The 22,836-nt window shown below is 40.0% G+C and overlaps 2 protein-coding genes across 3 annotated transcripts in view; one reads left to right on the top strand and one right to left on the bottom strand.

Annotated features, from left to right (window-relative positions):
• The window catches only part of PRSS12 (serine protease 12), a 36,190-nt gene extending 17,302 nt beyond the window's left edge, over positions 1-18,888 (bottom strand). The window contains exons 1-7 of one of the 2 annotated variants that reach the window (XM_032444399.1): positions 18,852-18,888; positions 10,750-10,888; positions 8,359-8,537; positions 7,469-7,619; positions 3,279-3,457; positions 2,516-2,657; positions 1,415-1,611 (exon numbers count right to left, since the gene is read on the bottom strand). In XM_032444399.1, coding sequence (XP_032300290.1) covers positions 1,415-1,611; positions 2,516-2,657; positions 3,279-3,457; positions 7,469-7,619; positions 8,359-8,537; positions 10,750-10,888; positions 18,852-18,873 — 1,009 coding nt within the window. In that variant the 5' untranslated portion in view covers positions 18,874-18,888. Of the gene's footprint in view, positions 1-1,414; positions 1,612-2,515; positions 2,658-3,278; positions 3,458-7,468; positions 7,620-8,358; positions 8,538-10,749; positions 10,889-18,274; positions 18,663-18,851 lie in introns of those variants that run through there. The other variant, XM_015861862.2, reaches the window with a different exon arrangement.
• Positions 8,406-22,836, top strand: part of METTL14 (methyltransferase like 14) — a 40,830-nt gene continuing 26,399 nt past the window's right edge. Inside the window, exon 1 of the mRNA XM_015861863.2 lies at positions 8,406-8,511. The gene's annotated coding sequence lies outside the window, so the exon portion shown is untranslated. The remainder of the gene's footprint in view (positions 8,512-22,836) is intronic.

The raw sequence follows: 22,836 nt of genomic DNA, 5'->3' as shown, positions 1-22,836 counted from the left end.
TATATTTATGAGCACAAAACTAATATCCAGTAATGGGAGATGTGAGAATGCTGCCATATGGATACATTTAACTGAACTGGACCTCCTTCAGCTAAGACTGTATTTTATAGAAACTTAGGCAAGGCAGCACAGATGGTTTGCATCTGTAAAGACAGACGTGATTATTTGAATTCCTGTTATTTTTGGTCTGGGAAATCTTTCTGTACAAAATATGATACAGCGACATCATCAAATACATAACGGAACTGTACTGCAATGTAAAACATCCATTGGATTCTTAAGGGTCAAAAGGCTGTAAAGGAAAAGTCTAGGAAAAAAAAAAAAAGGAGAGAGAGAATAAAAGTGCATGTGGAAGTGCTGATTGTTGTAAGAACAGGTAACAAGGTTGTGAAGTAAATCCATGCCATAATTTGCAAAATAAGCCTAATTTCTAAGGAACTTCAAGAAATGGGGCATACAAATCCATTAGGCTTCATCAGAAGCAAAGAATCTCTTTCCACTAACTTCCTTGTTAATTCTAACTCCAAAATTGACTAGAATATAATTGGTTAAATTTCAAGGAATATTGGCAACAGTTCTGTCAAAGAAGCTGATTATCAGAACAGATGAGTAACCCAATTGTTCCAGTCTTTTATTTTACATGTCTGATAGCCAGTAATTCTTGTTTAATTATCTATACGTAGATTTAGAAATCTTTGGAGTTCATGTGTATGTATTTTGACCTGTAATACCTCTATGTAATTAGTTACTTCTGATTTCTTATCTGTCTCTTCATTCTTTCTTCATACAACATAGGCTCAACATGTTGTTTGGATCTGTTTAGTATTGTTCTGCCTGCATTAGTAGTGTGGGCCACTTACGCAGACACAATCCAAATGACAGACCATAGTAATACAGAAAGATTTTCATACTTCTCACCATTTCTTCCCGTTCTCTCTGAACTTACATTCTTTCGATGTCTTTTCTCAGACTATCTGAATGTAAGAGCATAGAGGGATATACTATTGATTTATATTTTTCAATGCACAGGTTCCTCTCCAATTTCCCATAATGTGGGGCAGTTCCTTAGAATTTGGGAGAGTGCTGAGTGCAGGGCAGTGGACCATTAGTAAGGGCGAAATAGATGTAAAATCCAATGAAGATAAAGATTTAGAGAACATTATCTCTGGAATCTGAACTTGCTAATTTAGAAATTCCTGTTGATCATTACTGTTCTGGCTGTTTATGTTCCTTAAACAAAGCCTGATTACTTATAATCTTCAAGAGAAAAGTGAACTTTTTCCCTTCCTCATCTGTCTGTCATACGCATCTGCCAAACAGTAACATTTTGAGCACCCTTAAGTTCACTATACTTCTCTGGAATATGTGCCTACAGCAATACTCACATTGTGATGTTACCAAAGAGACACCTTACCAAGCAAGAGTTTATGGCTGTTGTTATCTGGATGGCAAATGAGTCTGACATCCTCCTGATGGCTGCAGTCATGCTTTCCCCACTCTCTCCTTGAGCACTGCAGAAGGTTTGTTTCCTTCCCAGAGCAGCTGACATCATCCAACCAGATAGGACCAGAGTTTCCTTCTGAGGAGCTCTCAGGTGCACTTTTTCCGTACCTATGCAACAAATACATATACATTTTCATCACAGGGCATGTAATACTTCAGCACTAGTGTCATGACAACTAGAGAGGAAATAAATTATTTCTTGACAAATAAGGATTTCTCAAGGTCAACAATGGAGAGTAATAACCATGATTGAGCAGGTTCAGTTAGCATTAAAATAAATGAGAACACTACATATTTCTTCTCTGGTTACCTCTATTTCTAAGGAATTACTGTTACTTTAATGCAGACTTCAGGATATATTACCTTTGATTAAGGCCTCAATCAAATATACGTCTCATTCACTTTGATACTTAAATCATGCTCTTAATATCATAAATATTTGAATGTCTGGACTTTTTTGAATGTGAAGGCAAGGTAACAATTACGTAGTGAGAGTGTATTTTTTCTAAACACAGTCAGTATGAAATGACTGCTTTCTGAAATATTTTAGTCAACATTTAACAGTGTCTCAGGACTTTGGGAGGTTTTTGAGCTAGGTCCAGTCACTGGAAGTCGATCTGATTTTTACTGACTGTTTCATGAGCAAGGATTTTGAATAATCAAACTTTCATAGGCAAACCAGAATACAATAAATCATTTTTTCTCTATAGATTGGTTAGCCAAAAAACATGAGTGGAAGGAACTCGGTGAGTGAAGATTGCCGAATTACAGACTGAGTTGAATCTTTCTTCTCTAGCTAAATTGAGGCCATAAATATCTAATGGAGACCGAGGGAAGCAGATTTTAATGCATTTTAACTCAGTAGTTCCTGTGAAGTGCTCAGCTAGTATTAAAAAAAAAACAACAAAAAAAAAAAACAAAAACCAGACTCTTGAAGAATACAGGATTCACATAAATATCTACCATCACTGTCAAGTCAAAGAGTCAGATATCTGATATCAAATAATCTTACTTAAATCCCAGCTGCCGGCAAGCCACCTGGGTATTCAGCTCTGTCCACCCATCATCGCAGATTGTGCCCCACTGCCCAGAATAATAGACCTCCAGGCGTCCCTCATGACTGCCTTTCCCACTTGTTAGCCTTAACGCACCATCTGTGTCATTAACAAGCAAGGAAAAACAAAAATAAGAATCAGTTTTTCTGAGGTCCAATTACTGTTCTGAAATAAAATTAATATCACTACGTTTACTGCACTTCATTAGAATATTAAACTGCTATATCTGTGCTGGTCATTAGGTGCCATTTGATAAGAAGATGTGTAAGATGCCATGATGCATCTAGGTGGTTGTAAAGTGTTGAGTAACACAGCCGCTTTAGTGCAAGATTTTGATCTCCAAGTCCTTATTACATGCCAAGTTCACAGAAGTAGGCTCTAATTATGAGGTTTCATTGTTTATACATACAACTTGTCTTTATATATTCTGTTATTTCCCGTTGCTTTTATGCAGATAGACTCAATACTCAGTTAAAGCAGGCACTGCACAGTAAGTGGCAGTTAACTTGCTGGAAAGGAACCATGGCTTGGTGTTAAATAATGGGATTTGCTATACCTGTAAAATTTCCACAGGCAACAGCCAACTCTTTCTGATACTGCTACAATGTGTTATTACTGTAGGGTTTTATGCACCTGCAAACTTTAAAAATTCTCTTTCCAGTGCTGTCAGTTCTGCATTTGCCACTGTTTTTCTTCTGTATTTATTGGTAACTGAATTACCTGTGAGAGGTGTGCAGGAAACACCAGCATCTTCCTTGTGGTCGCAGTTGTGTTCCCTCCAGGAGCTTTTTGGACACTGTTCTATAGATAGCTCGTTTCCTGTACACCGCACTTCATCCAGCAGCACAGGGCCTGAGCCTTCTCCAAAGTAAGCCTGGCTCCATGCCTTGGCAGCACCCCTATCAAGAGGTAGCAAACACTGAGACAAGTACAAGCAAACCAAGATCATAGAGGCAATGGAAACAGCTAAAATGTTACATATCTGGCTTCTAAAATAGCAAATGGGACGTCCTGAAAATCTACTGCAGGGCGAAGTGACTGTACAGCCTCTGTTACATCTGTACTAAGGAGTGCTTCTACAGTCAACTTCATTATGAGCTGAAGTTCAGCAACAGCTGGACTTGGACATACTACTGAAGCATTTCCACAGTTTCAATATGCTTATAAAAACAAATCCTATTGTTTCATATTTACATCATTTTCCTTTTCTATCTCTTCATTTTTAAGAATCCTATTCCTAGAAGGGATTAGTTTTACAAATGGGTATGAGGGTTCATTTAATGTGCAGATGTGCTAATCCTACACATTTCTTCAGTGACTTACTTTGCTGGCCTCAGAAGCACATTAAACAAATCTCAAATACTTCGATGAAGCAGATAAACTTGGTTGCTCTACATTTTATAATTTAAAAAAAAACGCGGCTAAGATTTTAAGTGACTTGACAATGGCATGAAGTTAAACATAGAAATAAGGACAGAAGGAAGATCAATGACTGTTCTTGTGTTTGTTGTTTACGTTATGTCAGTGTAAAGAATTCTGAACACAAAAACCTGCATGAATTGAAGACAGTCCATTATTTCAGCATTACAGAAATCATACAGTGTTCAACAGTTGTTGAGCTGTCAGGATTTTTCCATTTCTGTTTGGAAAGATACTGTGTCTGTCATATAGGAATGTTTTTGTAGGAGTGTTTCCAGTACTTGTCTTCTTTTTCAGCTAGCACGAAGGGTGTAGTTAAATTTTGGCTACAATGAATTACCTTTCTAAAGGACTAGTTTAAGGTACGGTGTGGTTGTGGGGCTGTAAAGTAATAGTTAAAAAATATATTTTCTGCAAACAGACATATATTGTTACGTAGCACCTGGCAGTATATTCAGTTTGTTCTGAAAATGGGTCAGATTTTGGCTGTTCTGTTTCAGAATGTAGTCATTCAAACCCTTTACAGGCTTTTACAGTAGAGTGTTGGAATTCTCCATTGCTGTCATTTTTTTAATGGAAGTTGCATTAACTCATGTTTTTAAGGTGGTGCCTTATTGATCCATATATGGATCTAAATAGGTGTGGGTTTCATTTCTATTGCTTTGTATAAATCTATTTCATCTCTTTTGTTTAAAGGAAGACAGTACTAAATTTACAATTATGCAAATTCTTGATTAATTTCCCAAGGGTGTGGGAAAAACAGCAACAGTAATAGGCTTTAAAAAGTTAAATTAGGATCAGGAAAAAAGTTCTGTATAAAGGAAGGGAGTGCTCATGGTGGATGCTTTGTAGATTATTAGTTCCCAGCAAATAAAACCACACATGAGAAAGGTAAATTAAATACTGCGGTTTGTATTCATGCATATTTAAAATACATTTGTTTCTAATGTTGCTAAGCTAAAGGACTTGGTCAGTTTTGAAAAAGCACTGTGAACTTTCAGGCTGATTCTCTGATGACCAGATGCCTTCTTCAAGTGGTGGAGTATGTGGAAAATAGCAAAAAACAAGTCATATTTACTCAACTGGGAGAAGAGTTGTAATCTATGATCACATCAGAGAAGCAGTTGAGGAAAACAAAAATGTCCTCAAGTGCCCAACAAGTGACATTTTAGAAAACACATTTGGATTTCTTCCAGGGGTTTATCAGGTAAATTCAGTCTGAAGTTGGCATTTTTGTACTTGCATTATTGCATTTTTGTACTTTAGGTCTTGCTCAGTTTCTTTTTCCTCCAGAAATGCTAAGAATTTCAGTAGATTTCAGTAGACCCCTGAGCTTTGCTAAGATTTCTTGATTGCCCTTACCATTCTTTGTTTCAGTCTGCTAACTAGCCATGCCTTTTTATATGTAGCATTTATTCAGTGAAGACTCATAGTTTGCAGTACTGATAATGGGAGTAAGAGCCAAGACCTCCATTTGTTACATTTCACAGGTAGCCACTTTTCTATCTATTAAATGTGTGTAACTATATAGTAAACTAGGGAAATAATATGTATTAGACACACTAAGAGCAATATTTATTTGAAATCTAGCTATCCAATTTATATTTAAGCATGTCTCAATCTTTCAATGTATCAAGATAGGCCTTGTGAGTTCTCAGCACTTCTGACTATTTTTATACAACTGAGTAAGAACTGAAGAAACTACTTTCAGGATACTTGTTTTTATCAGTATTGCCTTAGGTATATATTACAGGCTTATAACAGAAAGCCATGTTTACCAGTAGTTCTGAAGATGACAGTACTTTGGAACATTTACACGTATATGATGTTATCTTCATTTAACTTGAGTATCAGTATTTCAATATATGCTGACTTTGCCTGACATTTGTCATTACCATAGAAAAACGTTAAGAGTAGTTTAGTTACTTCCCAGTTACTAATAGTAGTTCAATTATATTTTGAAAGCAGAAAAAGATTTCTAAAAAGTATTCCCAATTGAACAGGTCAGGAATATAGAAATACTTATGTTGCTATTCTATACATGGACTGAAGGTTATGTACTAATGAAGATCTGAAAATGCTCTGTATGATGAGGATTCAAAGAAATTCTGAATAGCAGTTATCTGGTGCACAAAATTAGGGAAGTTTTCTGTTGGAGGAAAAAAAAAAAAGCTTAACTGATGATTGTATCTTTAAACATACATACAAGAGGACTGAACTGATACTACACAGTATTCATATGATGCTACTACATATAATGCTTTTAATAATGCAGTCTTAAAATTCTTTTAATGTAGTCTTTTACACATAAACCCTAGACTTGAAAAGAAAATAAACTAGGGAAAATGGAAATATGATGTCAGAGGAGCAGGTTGGTTCCTACATGGCTCATTAGCAGTTTAAAAGCTTTGTAAATGCTGTACAGATGTCAGCTGTCTGATCTAGTTTGGATGGAACCAGCAGGAGCCCATAGCCTCAGCTTCAGGTTAAAAAATATGACCACATTCTGGGGGCCACCTGTCCATGCCACAAAGCTTGCTACCTTCAGTACCACTTATTTTAATTCACTGTAATCTCAGCAGCACTGAGCAGGTGAGTTCTTTTCCTTTCTCGTCTGCCCTGTCCTGCTTAGTTCTCATACCAGTTTGCTTCAGAAGTAATCCCCCATTCCTCCTTAGCATTACAGTGTAGTATCTTTTCTACATTCTCTTCCTCATTTTTCTACTGCCTTTCATCCCAGCTGTCCTCATCTCCTCTGTCTCTGATGAAACAGTTCTCCTCTTTGCCTCCCAGTTCTGCAGCATCTTTCTCAAGTACTGAGCAATTATTTGCTGAGTGGTATCAAAATTGCCCCTGGCTATTCAGAATAGGAGCAAGAAAATCCCGTTCTGCTGCTATGACTTAGATTATGGACCATTCTTAGTTAAGACAGAATCACTTAAAACTTTAACTGTCAAAACTTTAAACTACTATCTACTCAGTCCATGCAAACTGTCAGTTTTCTGAGACTTATGGCTTAAACCTTGATTCTCATGGGCTTGCCAAGAAGCACATCTTTTCTGACAAAGCAGTGCTCTTGCTCCAAAGCGAACTAATTGTCAGACTTTTCAGCAGAATGGATGTGAAGATTTCAATACCAAAAACAACCTCCTCATATGTACCTAAGGTTTTTGACTGACATTTTACTGAAATTGTGGTGAATATTCACTAAAGACTCAGAATTTATTCCAATAAAGATCCTTTGTCTATCCTATGGTTTCACATTTACATCATATGCCATATCATTTGCCACTGAAAACTGGATCTGATAGATCAAAGTTCTAGAGACTTGAAAGTATTTGGCACTGTACCTGACCCTTCCAAAAATGTGTTGTTCCTGCTTCAAAATATTAGTGCAATTTTAAAGGAGCATCTTTTGAAAACTCCAGGCCATGTGTCTTACTACCTCTCTTGCTTTGCTGCTGGTGTAGAAAATATGTAGTAAAACAAACCCAAGGCCAAGCTGCCGGCAGACAACTTCAGCATCTGCGTCATCCCACTGATCGTCACAGATTGTCCCCCACTGGCCAGCATGGTAGACTTCTACTCTTCCTTCATAAGCCTTGTTCCCACCAGCCAGCCGGATCGGAGTAAAGACAGAGGCTATAATCAAATAGGGAACATAGGAAATGGTCATTTTGTTATCCTGACTGTAAAGAAAACAAACAAAACACAAAACAAAACAAAAAGACAGTTTGGTGGTTTCTGTGATGTTGCTCAAGAACTACAAATAGTTTGTTTAATTCAATGGGAAAACAGCAATTAAACTTGCTAGAAATTTGTTCCTCTAAGGTCCACTCTCAGGAGATGAAAAATACTTTGCAAACATGCTGATCTGAGTTACTTAAATGTCAAAATGTTCACTGACACTTGGGACCATAAAGCCTAATACTACACTTTGGCAGTGGAATTGCATTTCTACCAGTAAGGGCAAAGTTAACTCCGTACAAGCTTAATCCCAGAGGGCAAAATGTGCAAGTGAGAGGCAAAAAATTATTTAGTTTCCACAGAGGTAGAATTTTTTCTTTTTCAAAGAATTAGTCCTTTTGTGTCCAGCAGGAGATTTTCTTGGAAGCATCACTTCTGCAAAAAACTATAATCATCTTTTATCTACACTGTAGTTTTATAAATTAACAATAAAATTGTGTTCTTCTAAGTAATTTAGTCGATCTTAATTGACTAAATTAAATTTAGTAATTTAAGTCAATCTGTTTAATTTCCTGTACCAGAAAGTCTAATAAGGTTTCCTTTTTCTGATGTTATTATGATTATTATTACTTGCATTTAAATAAGGGAAAGAGCCAAACCATGTTTAGTTTTTATTGTATTGTTGTTTTTTTACCTAGGGAAGAGCTACATGTAACAGCAGCTGCCGTGTTTTGAGGACATATTCCATCCTGCCAGATGTCTTTTTCACATAACAGTATATTTTCTTCATCACCACGACAGCGCACTTCACTCCAGTAAACAGGAATAAGGCCCAGTTCGGAAAGTGGTATGTGTTTTGATGTACCTTTTTCACTGTAAGAAAAATAATCAGGTAGGATATTTGAGTTGGGGGGAAAGGGAGTGAAACATCTGTTTGTGAAATCTATTCATTCCTGGTTCTCAGGTAAAAACCTCGGGGTAGAAAAGAAAGAATATACCTTAACAGTGTAAAGTCATCGTTTTTTCTTCCAGTTCAGGGCAGTCTTCTGCACAAAGCAGTCACAGAGTAACCCAGATCTTGCCATTTAGTTGTGGGATATTTTAGTACAGCGACCTGTGCCCTGGCATGGCCAGCCGTACTCCTGTTCTCCCAGCTCTTGACAGGGAAAATCAGTGCAGTTATGTCCTTCCACACTCCACAGATGAACTATAGTATCATCCTACTGCAGATATACTTCCATGACAGATAACACCAAGGGCCTTTCATTTTTCTCCTCTCCTGTATTCCATTAACACTAGCTAGTGCTCAGTACATGTGCGTGGCATATAACATGATTATGACCGTGGGGCAGTGAAATCACCTCATATTCCATTAGCTCATTCTCATGTCCATTATTGTTCATTCGGCCATTCCCATGTGTCTTGTCCATCCAGCCATCCAATCCTCCATCACCCTGAACACTTACAAACAGCTTCCTTTCCTTACCAGACTGAATCTTATCTTCCATCTAATACCCAACAAAAACAATTTAAAAACATCCAAGTATTGTAAAATCAAAAGGAGCGGAAAAATGGAAGGACCTGAAAGGCATTGGTAATACCTAATGAATTCACCTTGTATACAGATCCAAATTTCTATCAAACACTCAACAGAGTATAAATATAAAGTTTCAACTACTATTTGTTTGGGTATTTTTGGCCTGGATTCAGATTCAAGTCATTTCTATTGAAAAGAGTGAGCCATTCATGCACACCACTGAACTACTTTGCCAGTAAGGGTCTTGTTCAACTGAAACATTTTCTGGAATGGTTTTGGTATGAGTATGGATGGCAAAAATAAATTAAAATGAGGAAAGGGAATGTTGCATGTAGACAGCTCAAGTCATAAGCAAAATCACAGCCTCCAGATGGCTAAACTTTTATCCTGTCTAATCCTCATATTTTTTAAGTTGACATGGTGTGTCCAGATTAGAATTGAATGTTATAAAACAGCTTAGATTTTGTTCTGGCTTCCAGTCTTAAAAAGTAGAATAATCATTAAGAATGCCACAGTGCAAGTATGGTATTCTAGCCCCCTGCTGCTTGTAGCAAATGTATTCACTCCTTTTGATATGTAACTGTAAGAAATGTTAGAAAGGCAATAAACCAGCTCTATTTTGGGGCTTATTGAGAAGCTACAAACTGAATGGAGTAGTGAGGGGGGTGGGTAGTCAAAGTAATGTCTTTGCCTAGCTTAGATGACATTGATTTTCTAGAAGCTGAAATTGCATTTTATTTTTAAAACTTCCTGTGAATATGGGCATTTTCTTCTTTTCCTGTGTTCCATCTTACTATAGCAACTTCAGCATCACTATTAGGCTTTATGTAGAGCTGAGTGACCAAATTACAGTGAAGGGTCCTGTTGAATAAATCCACTCTGATAGCCATGGGAAACAATGGTCAATAAGGACAGTGAGCTGAAAGCACAATTCACTTTCAACCTGTGTAATATTACCATGACTCTGTAAAATATTTTCATGAAAATGTAAAGCCACAAAATTTGCTGGTTTTGGATTTAGTTATCAATGTGTAACATAAGTAAACTATACAGATTACCTAGTTGCATGAGGATAGCACAGCAAAAATACCCCATTTCCCAAAAGTTTAGGTTGAGTCCCAGCTGTCTTCTGACAAGGTATAAGGGATGATTACCAGGGTAAAACCATGCTCCTAGGAATAGGGAATATTCCTGTGATAAGAAACCATGAGGAAGCAAATTCTGACTTATATTTTTACAGATTCAGTAACTTAAAGAGCTACTCTTAATTGACACTTACATAGGCACCATTAGGATCAGACCTCATATTTCTCTGCTCATGGACATCTCCTGGCTGCTTACTAAAGCAGAATTTGTTTTACTTTGAAAGTACATCATCTACTCTCCCTCCACTCCTTTTCAGATCCCACGTGCAGCTTTCAAATGAAATGCTAATTTTCACACTGACCTCTTTGAAATGTAACATAATTAAAGAAAGCAAAAGATTCCCCTTTATACTGCAATGTCATTAAAGTATGTCCACTAATTTTCACTCAGACAAAAACTTACCCAAGTGCAAGCTGTCGACATATGACCGTTGCATCATTATTGTCCCAGTGGCTGCCACAGATTGTTCCCCAGACTCCATTCAAATAAACCTCCACTGTACCTTCAAACTCATTCTTGCCACCTCGGAGTCTCACTGATGCTTAAAAGAAAGAAAAAAAAATCCACAAAAAGAACAAGTCTCCAAGATGTTCCATGTCTCATATAATTTGTCGAACCTACTGGACTCTGAATCTGTTTTTTCCCTCTGCAAAATGAATTTTTGGTTCAAGTACTACCACCTTATTTTGCATTCTTTGGTTAAGCTGCTTCTAAGTACTCTGGCATCTCTAACATTCTTATACAGTAATATACAAAAGCGGATAACTTTTCTTTTTGCTTCTTACACTGAAGCTACATCCCTTTAATGATCCTTCTGATGCTACAACTTAGCTGCTAAGGTCTAACCACCAAAACAAAGTATGTACAGACTGTGCATAAATATTTAGATGTGTTTACCTCTTCCCAAGTGAGCAAAATTTATGTGAGTGAAATTTTTTTATCTTCCACATAATTCAATCCAGCTTAAAAGAATCAGAAAACAACCACATGGATTACATAGCTTTTGCTCTGACCCATGTAATATTATGCTTGTCATGGATGTCAGTAGTTTATTTTAGCCAAAGAATGCATTTGTTCAGACTTGTTCTCAGACAGAAAAACACTTGATGATGTTATATTAATTCATGAGGAGTCTTTAGCAAATTCTCAGACAAAACAAGCTAAATGCATTAGGAATTTTCTAAACGTGGGGAAAAATAAAGTCTGTTTCTTGGGAGCAACAACAGACAAATCCAATAAATTAATAGATTCTGCTTTCTTGTATTACAGTAACTGTATTTTAAGTGCACCTGCTATTGAATGTAGACAAGCACCCCTTAAAGGTGTGAAAAAGTTGTTTATAGATGTAACTCTACAGAAGCAGGTCAGAACAGTAATTCAACAGGAAAGAATACATTTCTGTTAAATTATAAAACATAACCTAATTGCATGCATTAATATTGTCTGAAATCTCAGTTAATCCATCTGCCTCTCATCTGTGATCTACTTAAAATCAGAAGCTACATCATCATCCAGCTTGCGGGGTTTTTAGCAGTAGGAGAGAAAAGTCAGTGTTTGTACCTGTCTTCCTTGTACATGTAATGTATTCGTGTATATGTACATTATAATAACAATAATAGGTAGATACACCTTCTCAGCTTTCACACAGATTGTGTTCTGGTTTTAATTCTGTTCAGTGCAATTTATAAAACCACTAAGTCAAATGACTGCTAAAGGACTCGAGGGATTAATTAACCCCAAACTTGATTCTGTCCCTTTTGCCTTCTATTTTCTAAGCATTACTTACTATGCAATAATTTACAAACAAAAGTTATTCAACTCCTGCTACAGTCTGTGCTATCATTCAGCACAGGGGACTATAAATGGCTTAATTATAGCAGTAAAACCATATTGCTCCTTGTTTTTCTGTCTTTACATTTTTAATCTTCAAGCTTTTCTGTCACATAACGACAGGTACAGGAATTTTGTTTATTTCTGCTCTTCAGTAAGTCCAGTCCGGTTCTTGCTCAGTATTTTAGCACTGAATCCAATTAAAGTAAATGATACAATATTCTATGTGTTTCATATATGCTTTGAAGTATGTATTAGCATAAGAAAATTACATAGCAAGCAAATCAAATAGCAAATTACTGAGAAAATGTTTATAACTTATTCTGTAGCTTATTCAGAATGTTGCGGTATTTAGACTACTGGCAGTTATTTTACGGGAGCATGAGATAAACTAATTACAGTAAAGTGGATACCTCATAAAACATAACAGAACTTTTTATCATTTCACTTCCGTAGGTTATTTTTCCTTTCCAATACATGTATATTTTTTATTTTATAATGAAGCATTTCATGTTTCGTGTGCAAATAGACCTTAGGGAATTGCAAGCTGATCAGCATCATCTGTGCTGTCCCTGCAGTGAACAGGGACACCACAGCTCGATCAGGTTGCTCAGCGCCTGATCCAGCCTCGCCCTGAAAGTCTCGAGGGACAGAGCATCAACCACAACACTAGGTAACCTGTTCCAGTGCCTCACCACCCTCACTGTAAAAGATTTTTTCTTTATATCTAACCTAAATCTACCTTCCCTGAGCTTGAAGCCATTTCCCCTTGTTCTGTCACCACAGACCCTGCTTATGAGCCTGTTGCCTACTTTCCTATAGTTTATCTTTAGATACTGAAAGGCCACTATCAGGTCCTCACAGCCTTCTCTTCTCCAGCCTGAAAAGCCCCAGCTCTCTCAGCCTTTCCTCATAGGAGAGGTGTTCCATTCTGTGGATCATTTTTGTGGCCCTTCTCTGGACATGCTACAACAGATCCATGTCTCTCTCATACTGAAGACTCCACATCTGGAGACAGTACTCCAGGTGAGGCCTCACCAGCACAGTATAGAGGAGCAGGATCACCTCTCTCAGCCTGATGGCCATGCGTCTTTTTGCCATCCACCGGTACTCCCCGGTCTTTTTTGGCAGGGCTGTTCTCAGTCCTTTCATCGCACAGAGTGTATTGGTAACAGGTGTTTCCTGAACTCGGGTGCAAGATCTTGCACTTGGATTTTGTTGAACCTCATGAGGTGCAGCTGAACCCACTGCTCAAGCCTGTCTCGGTCCCTCTGAATGGCATCCTATCCTTTTGGTGTGTTGACTGCACCCCACAGTTTGGTGTCATCAGCAAACTTGCTGAGGGTGCACTTGACCCCACTGTCGATGTCACTGATGAAGATACTGAAGAGTATCAGCCCCAGCACCAAACCCTGTGGGACACCACTCATCATCAGCCTCCATCCAGGCTTTGAGCCATTGACTGCAGCCAGTTCTTCGTCCATCGAACAGTTTACCCATCAAATTCCTATCTTTCCAATTTGGACAGAAGGATATTCTGGGGTGTCAGAGGCCTTACTGAAGTCCAGACAGATGACATCAGTGGTTCTTCCCTTGTCCATTGAGTATTGGGATCCTACCCATGGCTCTCAATACCTTTCGCAGCACTGGTCAGAAAAATGAAGGAGCACCTCCAAGAGGAATGAACTGACCCCATGAGAGTTAGAGACAAAAACACAGAAGCACAAAGCAGGCCTGCTAATCAGCTCTAGGACACATATTGTGAACAGTGTCCATTCAGCCATATTTGAAGAATACTTAGCTACAATCTTCACAGAAGCACATTCATTTACATACACTCAAAAGTGTATGCATGTCTTTCAATTATATTTTACCAAAAATAACAGATGGTCAATTCAGGTTTACACACAGTCCACTAATTTTAGATGCCCTAGTATGTTCCCAAGTCAGAATCTTCCCTATCTGCTATTACTGTTTAAAAGAAATTAACTTATACTTGCAAATGGAAGGAAGCAAGGGTATCTAGTGAGTACTGCTGAGACTTGCTCTGCAACACCTGCCATATAGGCACAAGCTGAGACACAGAGTAATTAAGAAAAAAAAAAAAAAAGGCAAAGGAAAACCACCCAGTAGACTTTTAATTAACTCTAAAAAGGAGAAGTATTTTAAAGGAATTGTGCTGTAAACAGCATGAGTGGTCCCTTGGCCTCTTCTCCTATACCATTCCCACACCTAGGAATGCTGGATGACTTCAAACCTTGTTTTCTACTTAGAATGAGAATCACTTCCACTCCTTCTTTAAGTACTACAATACTGGGGTTTATGGTGTTCATAGTGAAAGTATAACAGTATTTTCTTTGCAAACACCTGAGTTCAAGGGTTTGTAGCTTGGCTGTAAATGCAGATTTTCAAGAGTGATCAGAAGTAGATGCTTCTTGTGCCTTCCCCCCTGATACTATGTGCTCTCTAATTAGAGGTCTGCAGCAAAGCAAAAGTAGTATTCCAATTCTGGAAATCTGTAAAAACAGCAAATGTTATTTCTGCTTTCGTTTGCAAGGCATTAAAGCATGGAACAAAGAAAGGCTCTGCACTGAGATTCCACCTCTGTTGCCTCTGAGTCAATTAGGAAGGTGCAAATTATTGCTAAGTATAAGGATGTCCCACATAATCCTGTTACAAGTTGCAGTATGTCTGAACACTAGTGGATGATTCAGAATACTATGAGTCTGTCCCAGCTTCAGAATGAATTTATTGGTTTACATGAGGTATTTGGGAAAAAAAAAATAAATCTATGCATGATAGGCCCAGGCTAACACCAGTTCAAACAGATGGATGCTCTTCTTCCCTTCTGGCATCAGGACTAGCTGAAATCAAAGAAATTATCCCCACTGACTTCAGCAAAACCGTGGGTGGCCTCTCTCTGTGATTGGTGCCATTACCCACCACTTTCCAAAGCCCTGCTTTCAGTCTAAAGTTCTAACTATTTTCTCTTGGTAGCTTAACCTTGAAAAATGGCGCACTTGTCAGAACTACTTATAAAGATTCAAGATGAGAACTTCAGTACATAGCATACTCAGATAATCTTATATTAGAAGTTTCATAAATATTATATGTATTCAGCATGCAGCGTGCTGAATTGGTTCTTCTGCAGCAGTGTGGTTCATCATATCAATGATCAATGGCTTAAGGCTTTGTAAAAAGTAAATTGAAATTTTAGGAATGCAATAAGCTCTAAAGGACTGCAATTGTCTTATATTGTACAGAGCTGTGGAAAATTAGGAGGTCTCATGCTGTGCAACTGTAATAAGAGTGGTTCCAGAAGAGCTGCTTCAGCCTTAGAAGGCAAAAATAGACAATCATGCTCGATTTTTTCTTTAACCTTATGCTATTAAGAAACACGAAAGTCCCAGAATAGCTTCCATCAACTGCCTGGAAGCATTTAGTGAAGCATTATTTGATTGGCACTAGTGGAATCACTCTGTGATGAAAGAGATTTAAATGGAAAGTCTGGACATTCTGAAGATGCGTGCTTTATTTCCATTTCTGACACTGATTGGTGCTGTGACCACTGGCAAGACACTGACCCTTCCTTTTATTGTTTCCTCTTTGTAAAATGAAGCAAAACAGTTATTTACTCAAAGAGCTTTAAATTAGATGTGTAACAGCATAACATATAATGCAGAATACTGCAGCTACATGCCCCATAAACACTGTGTGTGGTGGGCTTCATTTTCTGAAGCATGAGTAGGGTATGCACAGTACCTAGAATACTACACTGTGCTAGACTTAGGCTGGTTCTTTGTACAGCATATTCTCAGACTCATTTATTTTCCCTTATGATTTCCTTGGTCAATCATTATAATTGATGTATATTTGCATTTGGTTTATTTGTTTTCAAGGCATGAATAAGAAATATTACCCAGATGTCTCTCATTTTAGAAGGAAGGAAATGAAACACCAAAATCTATTAAACTGTTAAGCTGAATTTAGGCTGGTACTCTCTAGTAAAGGTTTTTTCTTTTTTAATTTTTCAGCATTTCTGTTAAAATATGAATCACTTTAATATATACACATGCACAAAGTTTAGCCACTTAACTTTGCACATTAGTTATAATATTTAAGCTAGAAAATCCAGGAGATTTACAGTTATGGCACTGAATACGGTATGGTATTTAGTAATTGCAGGTGCCTAAAACTGAGTGTGGGTTTCCCATGTTCTAAAACAACAGAGACAGGAAGATAGCTAAAAACTGAATCAGAACATAGCCCTACTTGCATTTCTTCTCTTCTTGTGAGAAATGAGCATATTTCAGGACCAAAGGTATATTAATGTTTTTTGGAAGGCAAACAGCTTATTTCCATGTTCCACCTCACACAATTTAATGCATTCCATAATTCTTTGGTATCACCTCCACAAAGACTCTTGGCCAGATTTTGGCCCACTGAAGCCACTGAGATTTCACTGTTAAGTCAAACAGAAGCAGCACTTTTCAGGTGTCAAGTACTGCCTTCTGTTCATAGCTGTGTCTTCTGCCTTAACAAGGGCTAACCTGCATTTTCTTTTTCTTGAGCAAAAAGGAAAGACAAGAAACAATCTTGAGTGAATAAACACAGCTAAACCCAAATCACGCAGTACTTCCATCATCTTTTACTTGATCAAGTTCTTACCAAACTTAAAGAAATTCAGAATTAGAATTCATTTAAATTAGCGTAAAATTGGGTTATCAGCAGTAAAATGATATATTAATCCTTGATGTACAATCAAAACTGATGTACGAGTCCAAAATCCTTGCAGAGTACTTTGGGAACCAAACTGATACATTCCACAAAAAGCTATAAATACGATAGACTAAATTAGGAACGCAACTGGTGGGACCCTTTTCCAATCTGAGACCAGTTAAAGGGTGTGAAATATTCTGCATTCTTTTCATCTTAGTCTAGTTATTGTTTTCTCCACCATGGCATCAGCTGCCTGGTATTCTTTCCCAGGAAACATCTGCAATACATAACATCACTCTGTCTTCTCAAAGAAGTACAGCATTGACTTTGAACATGGCTTCAGAAGCCACTTTCTTCTTATTTTAAGCGTAACTGAATGATATGGACCTTGGTGCCTCCATGTGCTCTTCATGTGATAGTTTATACCAATACGTGTAATTTATCACGTTGTTCAAATAATATTTTTTCAGCTGTGCATCTGATAGATATGTCTTCTAGGATTATTGCTGGGAGAGAAATAGATCCATCCTCTTCAAAGATCTGAAAGATCTTCACTGAGAATAACAAAAATTAGTAATACTAATAGTAAATCCCTTGCCAGCCTTTAGGTATTACAAGATATATGAAGGGAAGGGCAACAAGGGTGACAGTCTTTATTGTCATTGCAACAGTTAAATGTGACCGTTTTTAGTATGTATACAGACAGGACAGAATTCTTAGGTAGGAGATAATACCAAAGAGATGCAGAGAAATACATTTCCCTCTAGCAAAGTCATTCAAAGCCCGGCGATAAATAAACAGCCCATTACGGGGGTTGCCATCGCCGATGAGCTTTGAAGCTGAGGGCTGAGTGTTGGAATCGCTGCTCAGTGCTCATGAATGAAAACTTCCACCGCAGTCAGTGGGTTCAGTTCGGAGGGTTTGTGAGGGGCCGGGCACACAGATGCCCGCAGCCCCCAGTGCTAATATGCAAACCCCATTATCTCAAAATGTAACAAGAAAAAGACAGCGAGGGCGACCAAGCCGCTCCCCACAGAAGTGCACACGGTTACAAGACCAGTCTTACGTAGCTGAACGCTCAGGGTACCGTTTCTGAACGCGAATCGCCTAGTTCTAACGTAACGCAGGAAAAAACGACGTGGTACCTTCGTGTTGCCGGTGCAGCTGCTGACTAAAAAGTTTAAAACCCCCTTTGAGGAAATCCTTTGCTTTCCCCGCGGCTAACGGCGAAAGCCGTTCGTCCTCTCCCTCGACCCGCAGTCCTCCCAAAGACCGCGGCGGGGGACCCGTGCTCGGGATGGATGCCGACGCCAGCGCCGCGCTCCGGGACGCAGAGCCCCGCACGCACCGCCCGCCCGAGCGCCGCTGCCCCGCTCACCTCGCTCGCAGTCGGCGCGGTCCCTCTCCGCCCGGCCGCTTCCAGGGCCGCACCGGGGTCGGCCGCCGTCGCCGGGCGGGGCGCAGGAGCTGCGGCGGCTCCGAGGCACCCTGCCCGCCGAGCGGCGCCGGGGAAGGGCGGACGCCGCGGCCGGCCAGGGGCGCTGGGGAGCGGCGAAGTGCCCCGCGGGGCAGCCGGCGGGGGGCTGCGGCGGGGCGCGAGCGGCCGGGAGGCCGGCGGAGACCTGGCCCGGCCCGCGGGCTCCGGGCAGCGTCCCGAGCACCAGCGCCACCACGAAGCCGGCCAATGTCATGGTGCCAGTCCCGCCGGCTCGCGTCCATCTCCCCTTCTCATCGCGCCCGGGATGCGAAGGGGGAAGGCGGGGCCGCGGCGTCCCGCTAATCCCCCTCGCCGCCCACCCCCCGCCACCTCCTCTCGGCTCCGCTGCGTGCGGGGGAAGGGCGAGCGGGGCTGCCGTAGCGGTGTGTGCCGCTACCTGCCGCTGCCTCGCCGAACGACGCCCGGCCCCGCGCGTCGCCCGCCTCGAGCCCCCCGCTGGCCGCAGCCCGGCCCGGACCTGCCTCCTGCTCGGCCGGCATCCCCGGGCACCACAGCTCCGCCGTCCCTGTTTCCCCGCCGCCCTCCGCCTTTCTTGCCGCCCGCCGTCCCGCCGTGTATCCCCCCCCCTTCTCCAGGCTACTCCCTCGCGCTCGAGACTCCTCTACAGCCACCTTCTTCAGTGCCCCGCAGCTACGGGCTCCCCCGACCTGTCTGACACTCACAAAGGGCAAAGGGAGCCCGGGCTCAGCCGGACCGGGGCGGGGGCAGCACGGCCAGGGGCAGAAAGGTGCGAGAAGCCCATGAGAGGTCTGCGGGAAACAAAAGGGCTTGAAACAAATGCCGCGAAGAGAAATGTCTTGGAGAGATTAGTTTCATCCCAGTTCGTGTGCTCTGAATGGTAATCTGCTTATTCACAAACGCCGTGGAGTTTTGCGTGACCCGCTCGTTGCTGATTCCTCCTCCCACCAGCACAGCCAGCGCTTTGTTTTGTCTCTGTCTCACATTGTTCAGCTTGGGGTTTTTTGCTATTTTTTTAACTTACCGCTGTCGATGCTGTTCATATTTGCCAAGTCTGACTGTCTCATGGAGCACACACCCTTTTGTCTCCACCTCGTCTGTAGCGCGAGGCTTTAGGTTGTCCTCTCCGAGGATCTATTTTCTCCCCAGATGTTTCTGGCTGAGAAGCACTCATCTGGGTGAGCTTATCAGTGTTGCCACAACCTTGCATTATGACTTACAGAGAGAGGAGCGTGCTTTCTTCGTCATGTGAGGGATCCCATGTGTTTAATGGGTCCCATCCATTAAACAGGGGCCTTCCTTTAGCAGAGTCCAAAGTGTTCTGAAGGGGTTTTGTCTGCATGTGTCCACTGCATTTGTGTGTGGATGTTATACACAGGTTCTTTGTTCTTTCTGGGCTATCATCTATGCTTATGTACGTTCATTAGTTTAGAAACTGTTAGAACTGGTGAAAGTTCATTTTGTCTTTTAAAAAAAGAAAGAATACGTACATTGGCCTGAAAGCAACTCATTATGGCGGTGTTTTAATTGAAAATTCGTTGTTGCTGTGACAAGTTGGCTGCTTTTATCCTTTGGAAGGATTGGCTAAAAGTATGCTCAGCCCATCTAGTTAGGACTGCCTTCATTGCCTAGTTAACATTTCTTGGCATCGCAATAACAGCTAAATTTCATTTTCCCTAACCTAAGCTCTTTTATTCTCCCCCCTTCTAGCCTGGAAGAGACAGGATTCTGCTGATTAGCATGGGAGGGAGAGAGTAGATGAGAGTGATGAATCTTGCATAACACTTCAGGCAAAGCTTTGACTCAGGTGCTTATTCATGTATTCTGATTTCATTTGTCTCACCTTGGTGTGTGGGCCTGCAGGAATCTCACATGCATTGAACTCTGCTTATGAAGGGAGGTTACAAAATGATGATACCTAAACAGGGGGGAGGGGAGAAAAGGCGGTTGTACAGGTGAGACTAAGAAGTAACTGGAGTTATAGAAGATGCACTGGGAAGAAAAGAATGGTTGTCATAATGATTCCTTTCCCAAGAGGGGGTTCAGGCTTGATCAGATGATCCATGTGTACAGATTCAATCTTGAAGATTTTAGTTTTTATCATAATTTTTATTTTTGATGTAATTGCATAAGAGTGAGCCTTAATTTGTTTTACAAACAATAATTTAGCTTCCAGCAGGATGTGAGGTTGCTAATGCTACAGAAAGTATTCATTAGAATTTACAAGCTATAGAATCTTAGAGTCATAAAATGGCCTGGGTTGAAAAGAACCGCAATGATCATGTAGGTTCAACCCCCTGCCATGGTTAGGGTCACCAGTCACCAGACCGGGCTGCCCAGAGCCACATCCAGCCTGGCCTTGAATGCATCCAAATTAAGTTTATTTTCCATTTAAGATGCTGCAAAGCATTTCCAGTGCTTATACTTAGCACCTCCTATTCCCTATGCACGGACGTAGTACCTATCAATGGCTGTTCTATGAAAGCCCAAGGAACAATGCTCGCGACCAGTTTGTCAATCTGTGCTACGTATCTGAAAAGTTCCATGAGAGCAGCTGTATTTAAATCATTATCACAATTCACTGATTAGACTCTTCCTGTATGCAGTAAAGCCACTTACCTTTATTTCAGAGTTGTTTGTACAGCATGCTTTGCAGTATAGAAATCTGAGCACTTCCAGCTGTTGGTGGAATTCAGTTAAAATACAAGTGACAAATGAAGAACTGAGCCAGTCCCACCCTACTGCCACTGATACACCTGAACCCTCTTCTGTTCCCTCTTGACCAGGTTAGAGTCAGATAGCAATGCAGATGTGAAAGCAAGGGTTGATTTCAGGCTATGCAGAGGAAACTTCAGTAACAGTACATAAGAAGGAAATAATTGCAAGTACAAAGCAAGTACAAACAGCCAGGTTTCAAACAGCTCTGCTTTGGCAGAGGGGTTGGGCTCGATGATCTCTAGAGGTCCCTTCCAACCCCTACAATTCTGTGATTCTGTGATTCATATGTATTGAAATAATTTCCAGAGTATTAGCCTTATAATTTCTTACTATTGTTTCTTCACATCTTCAAGTATGCCGGGGCCAATAGATCAACCACTGGAATCAATGGAAAAACTTATGCGCATGACCTAGTGGGCACTGAGTGAGATCAAACAGCGCCAGACAGGGTTTGAAATCAGGATTAGAAGGAGAGAAAGCCTCACACAAAGGAGATTTCCATTTTGAAAGTGGTCTACAGAATGGGCGCTGTGATGAGTCAACATTTTTGGGGTATAAGTCAGCACTGTTATAAAATATTCTTATTCAGTAATCTCATTCTTTTTATTAAACACAGGCAGCGGAGATTTGTAGTCCTGCCAAGTCTGAGTCAAAAGTAATTCGGGTTCGTGCTTATATGGAAGAGAATAGGCCTTTTGTCTGTAATTCTGTGTAAGGTCCATAGGATGACCCTGCATTACACAGGATGTAAATGAACAGCCTGTAATTGATGAGGTTTCCATTACCACACAATGCAGTGCACAGAGTAATGAGAGCATAGAAAAATCTTTTTTAAAGTGTTAAATATTTTCTTGTACGACAAGAAAGAATCATATTACAAGGCAATTAGAAGTACCTTAATTTCCTGGAACAATTCAGTACGTAGGTATACGTGTGCCATGTGTGGATTATACAGACAGGATTAAATACATTTAAATCTGAAAGGTAAATCGAATTATGCAGAACAAATGAACACTTTTTGTTTTGTGTAGTAAATGAAAACATGCTGAGATAACTGCAATAATTTGACACATCCAAAATAACTGGATAGAATTTTAAAATTTGTTTGATTTTTTTTAAACAAACAAACAAACAAAAACAATTGCAGTCAGTAGAAGCTCTAATTCTCAAGCTCAGTTCTCTAATTCTCTAGTAAGTATCCTCATTCTTAATACATACACATCCAAATACTGTAACACATCCACATGTAAGTTAGGTTAATGAGTAACTAGCACAACATACAGTCCTGTTCATGCCATGGCAATGTGCTGGTGTTTGCAGCAAGATCAACTTCACCTTTATGTTCCTCTCCTGGAAGGACCATTTGGCAAATTCCAAGGGTGCAATGCCACAAAAACACCATGGTTGAGTCAGGAGTGAGATAAAAATGCAAGATTAGGGATACACCAGCACAGCTGTGTAAATACAGCAGAGATGCTGTTTGATTTCCTGATGCCTAGAATAGGAAATAAATCTGGCATTGCATGTTGCAGTTTGTTAACTAGGCAAAGGATGAGTAACTAATATGAGCAAAGCACATCTTATCCAAATGCAGAGACTGATAATTTAAGATCTTTGTAAATGTGCAAACATACATTTGTATGGACAATACAATTCATTGCTAAGAATATTTTAGTATCAGCAAGGGGAAATAATTTAGGAAAATTAGTAAAGTATGTTCCAAAGCCAAATCTGCATCCAATTAAGTACTGAAAGACAAACTTAAG

This window comes from Coturnix japonica, chromosome 4 (assembly GCF_001577835.2).
Source record: "Coturnix japonica isolate 7356 chromosome 4, Coturnix japonica 2.1, whole genome shotgun sequence".
Lineage (NCBI taxonomy): Eukaryota > Metazoa > Chordata > Aves > Galliformes > Phasianidae > Coturnix > Coturnix japonica.
The sequence above is the reverse complement of the archived record's forward strand: the minus strand, read 5'-3'. Positions and strand labels throughout refer to the sequence as shown.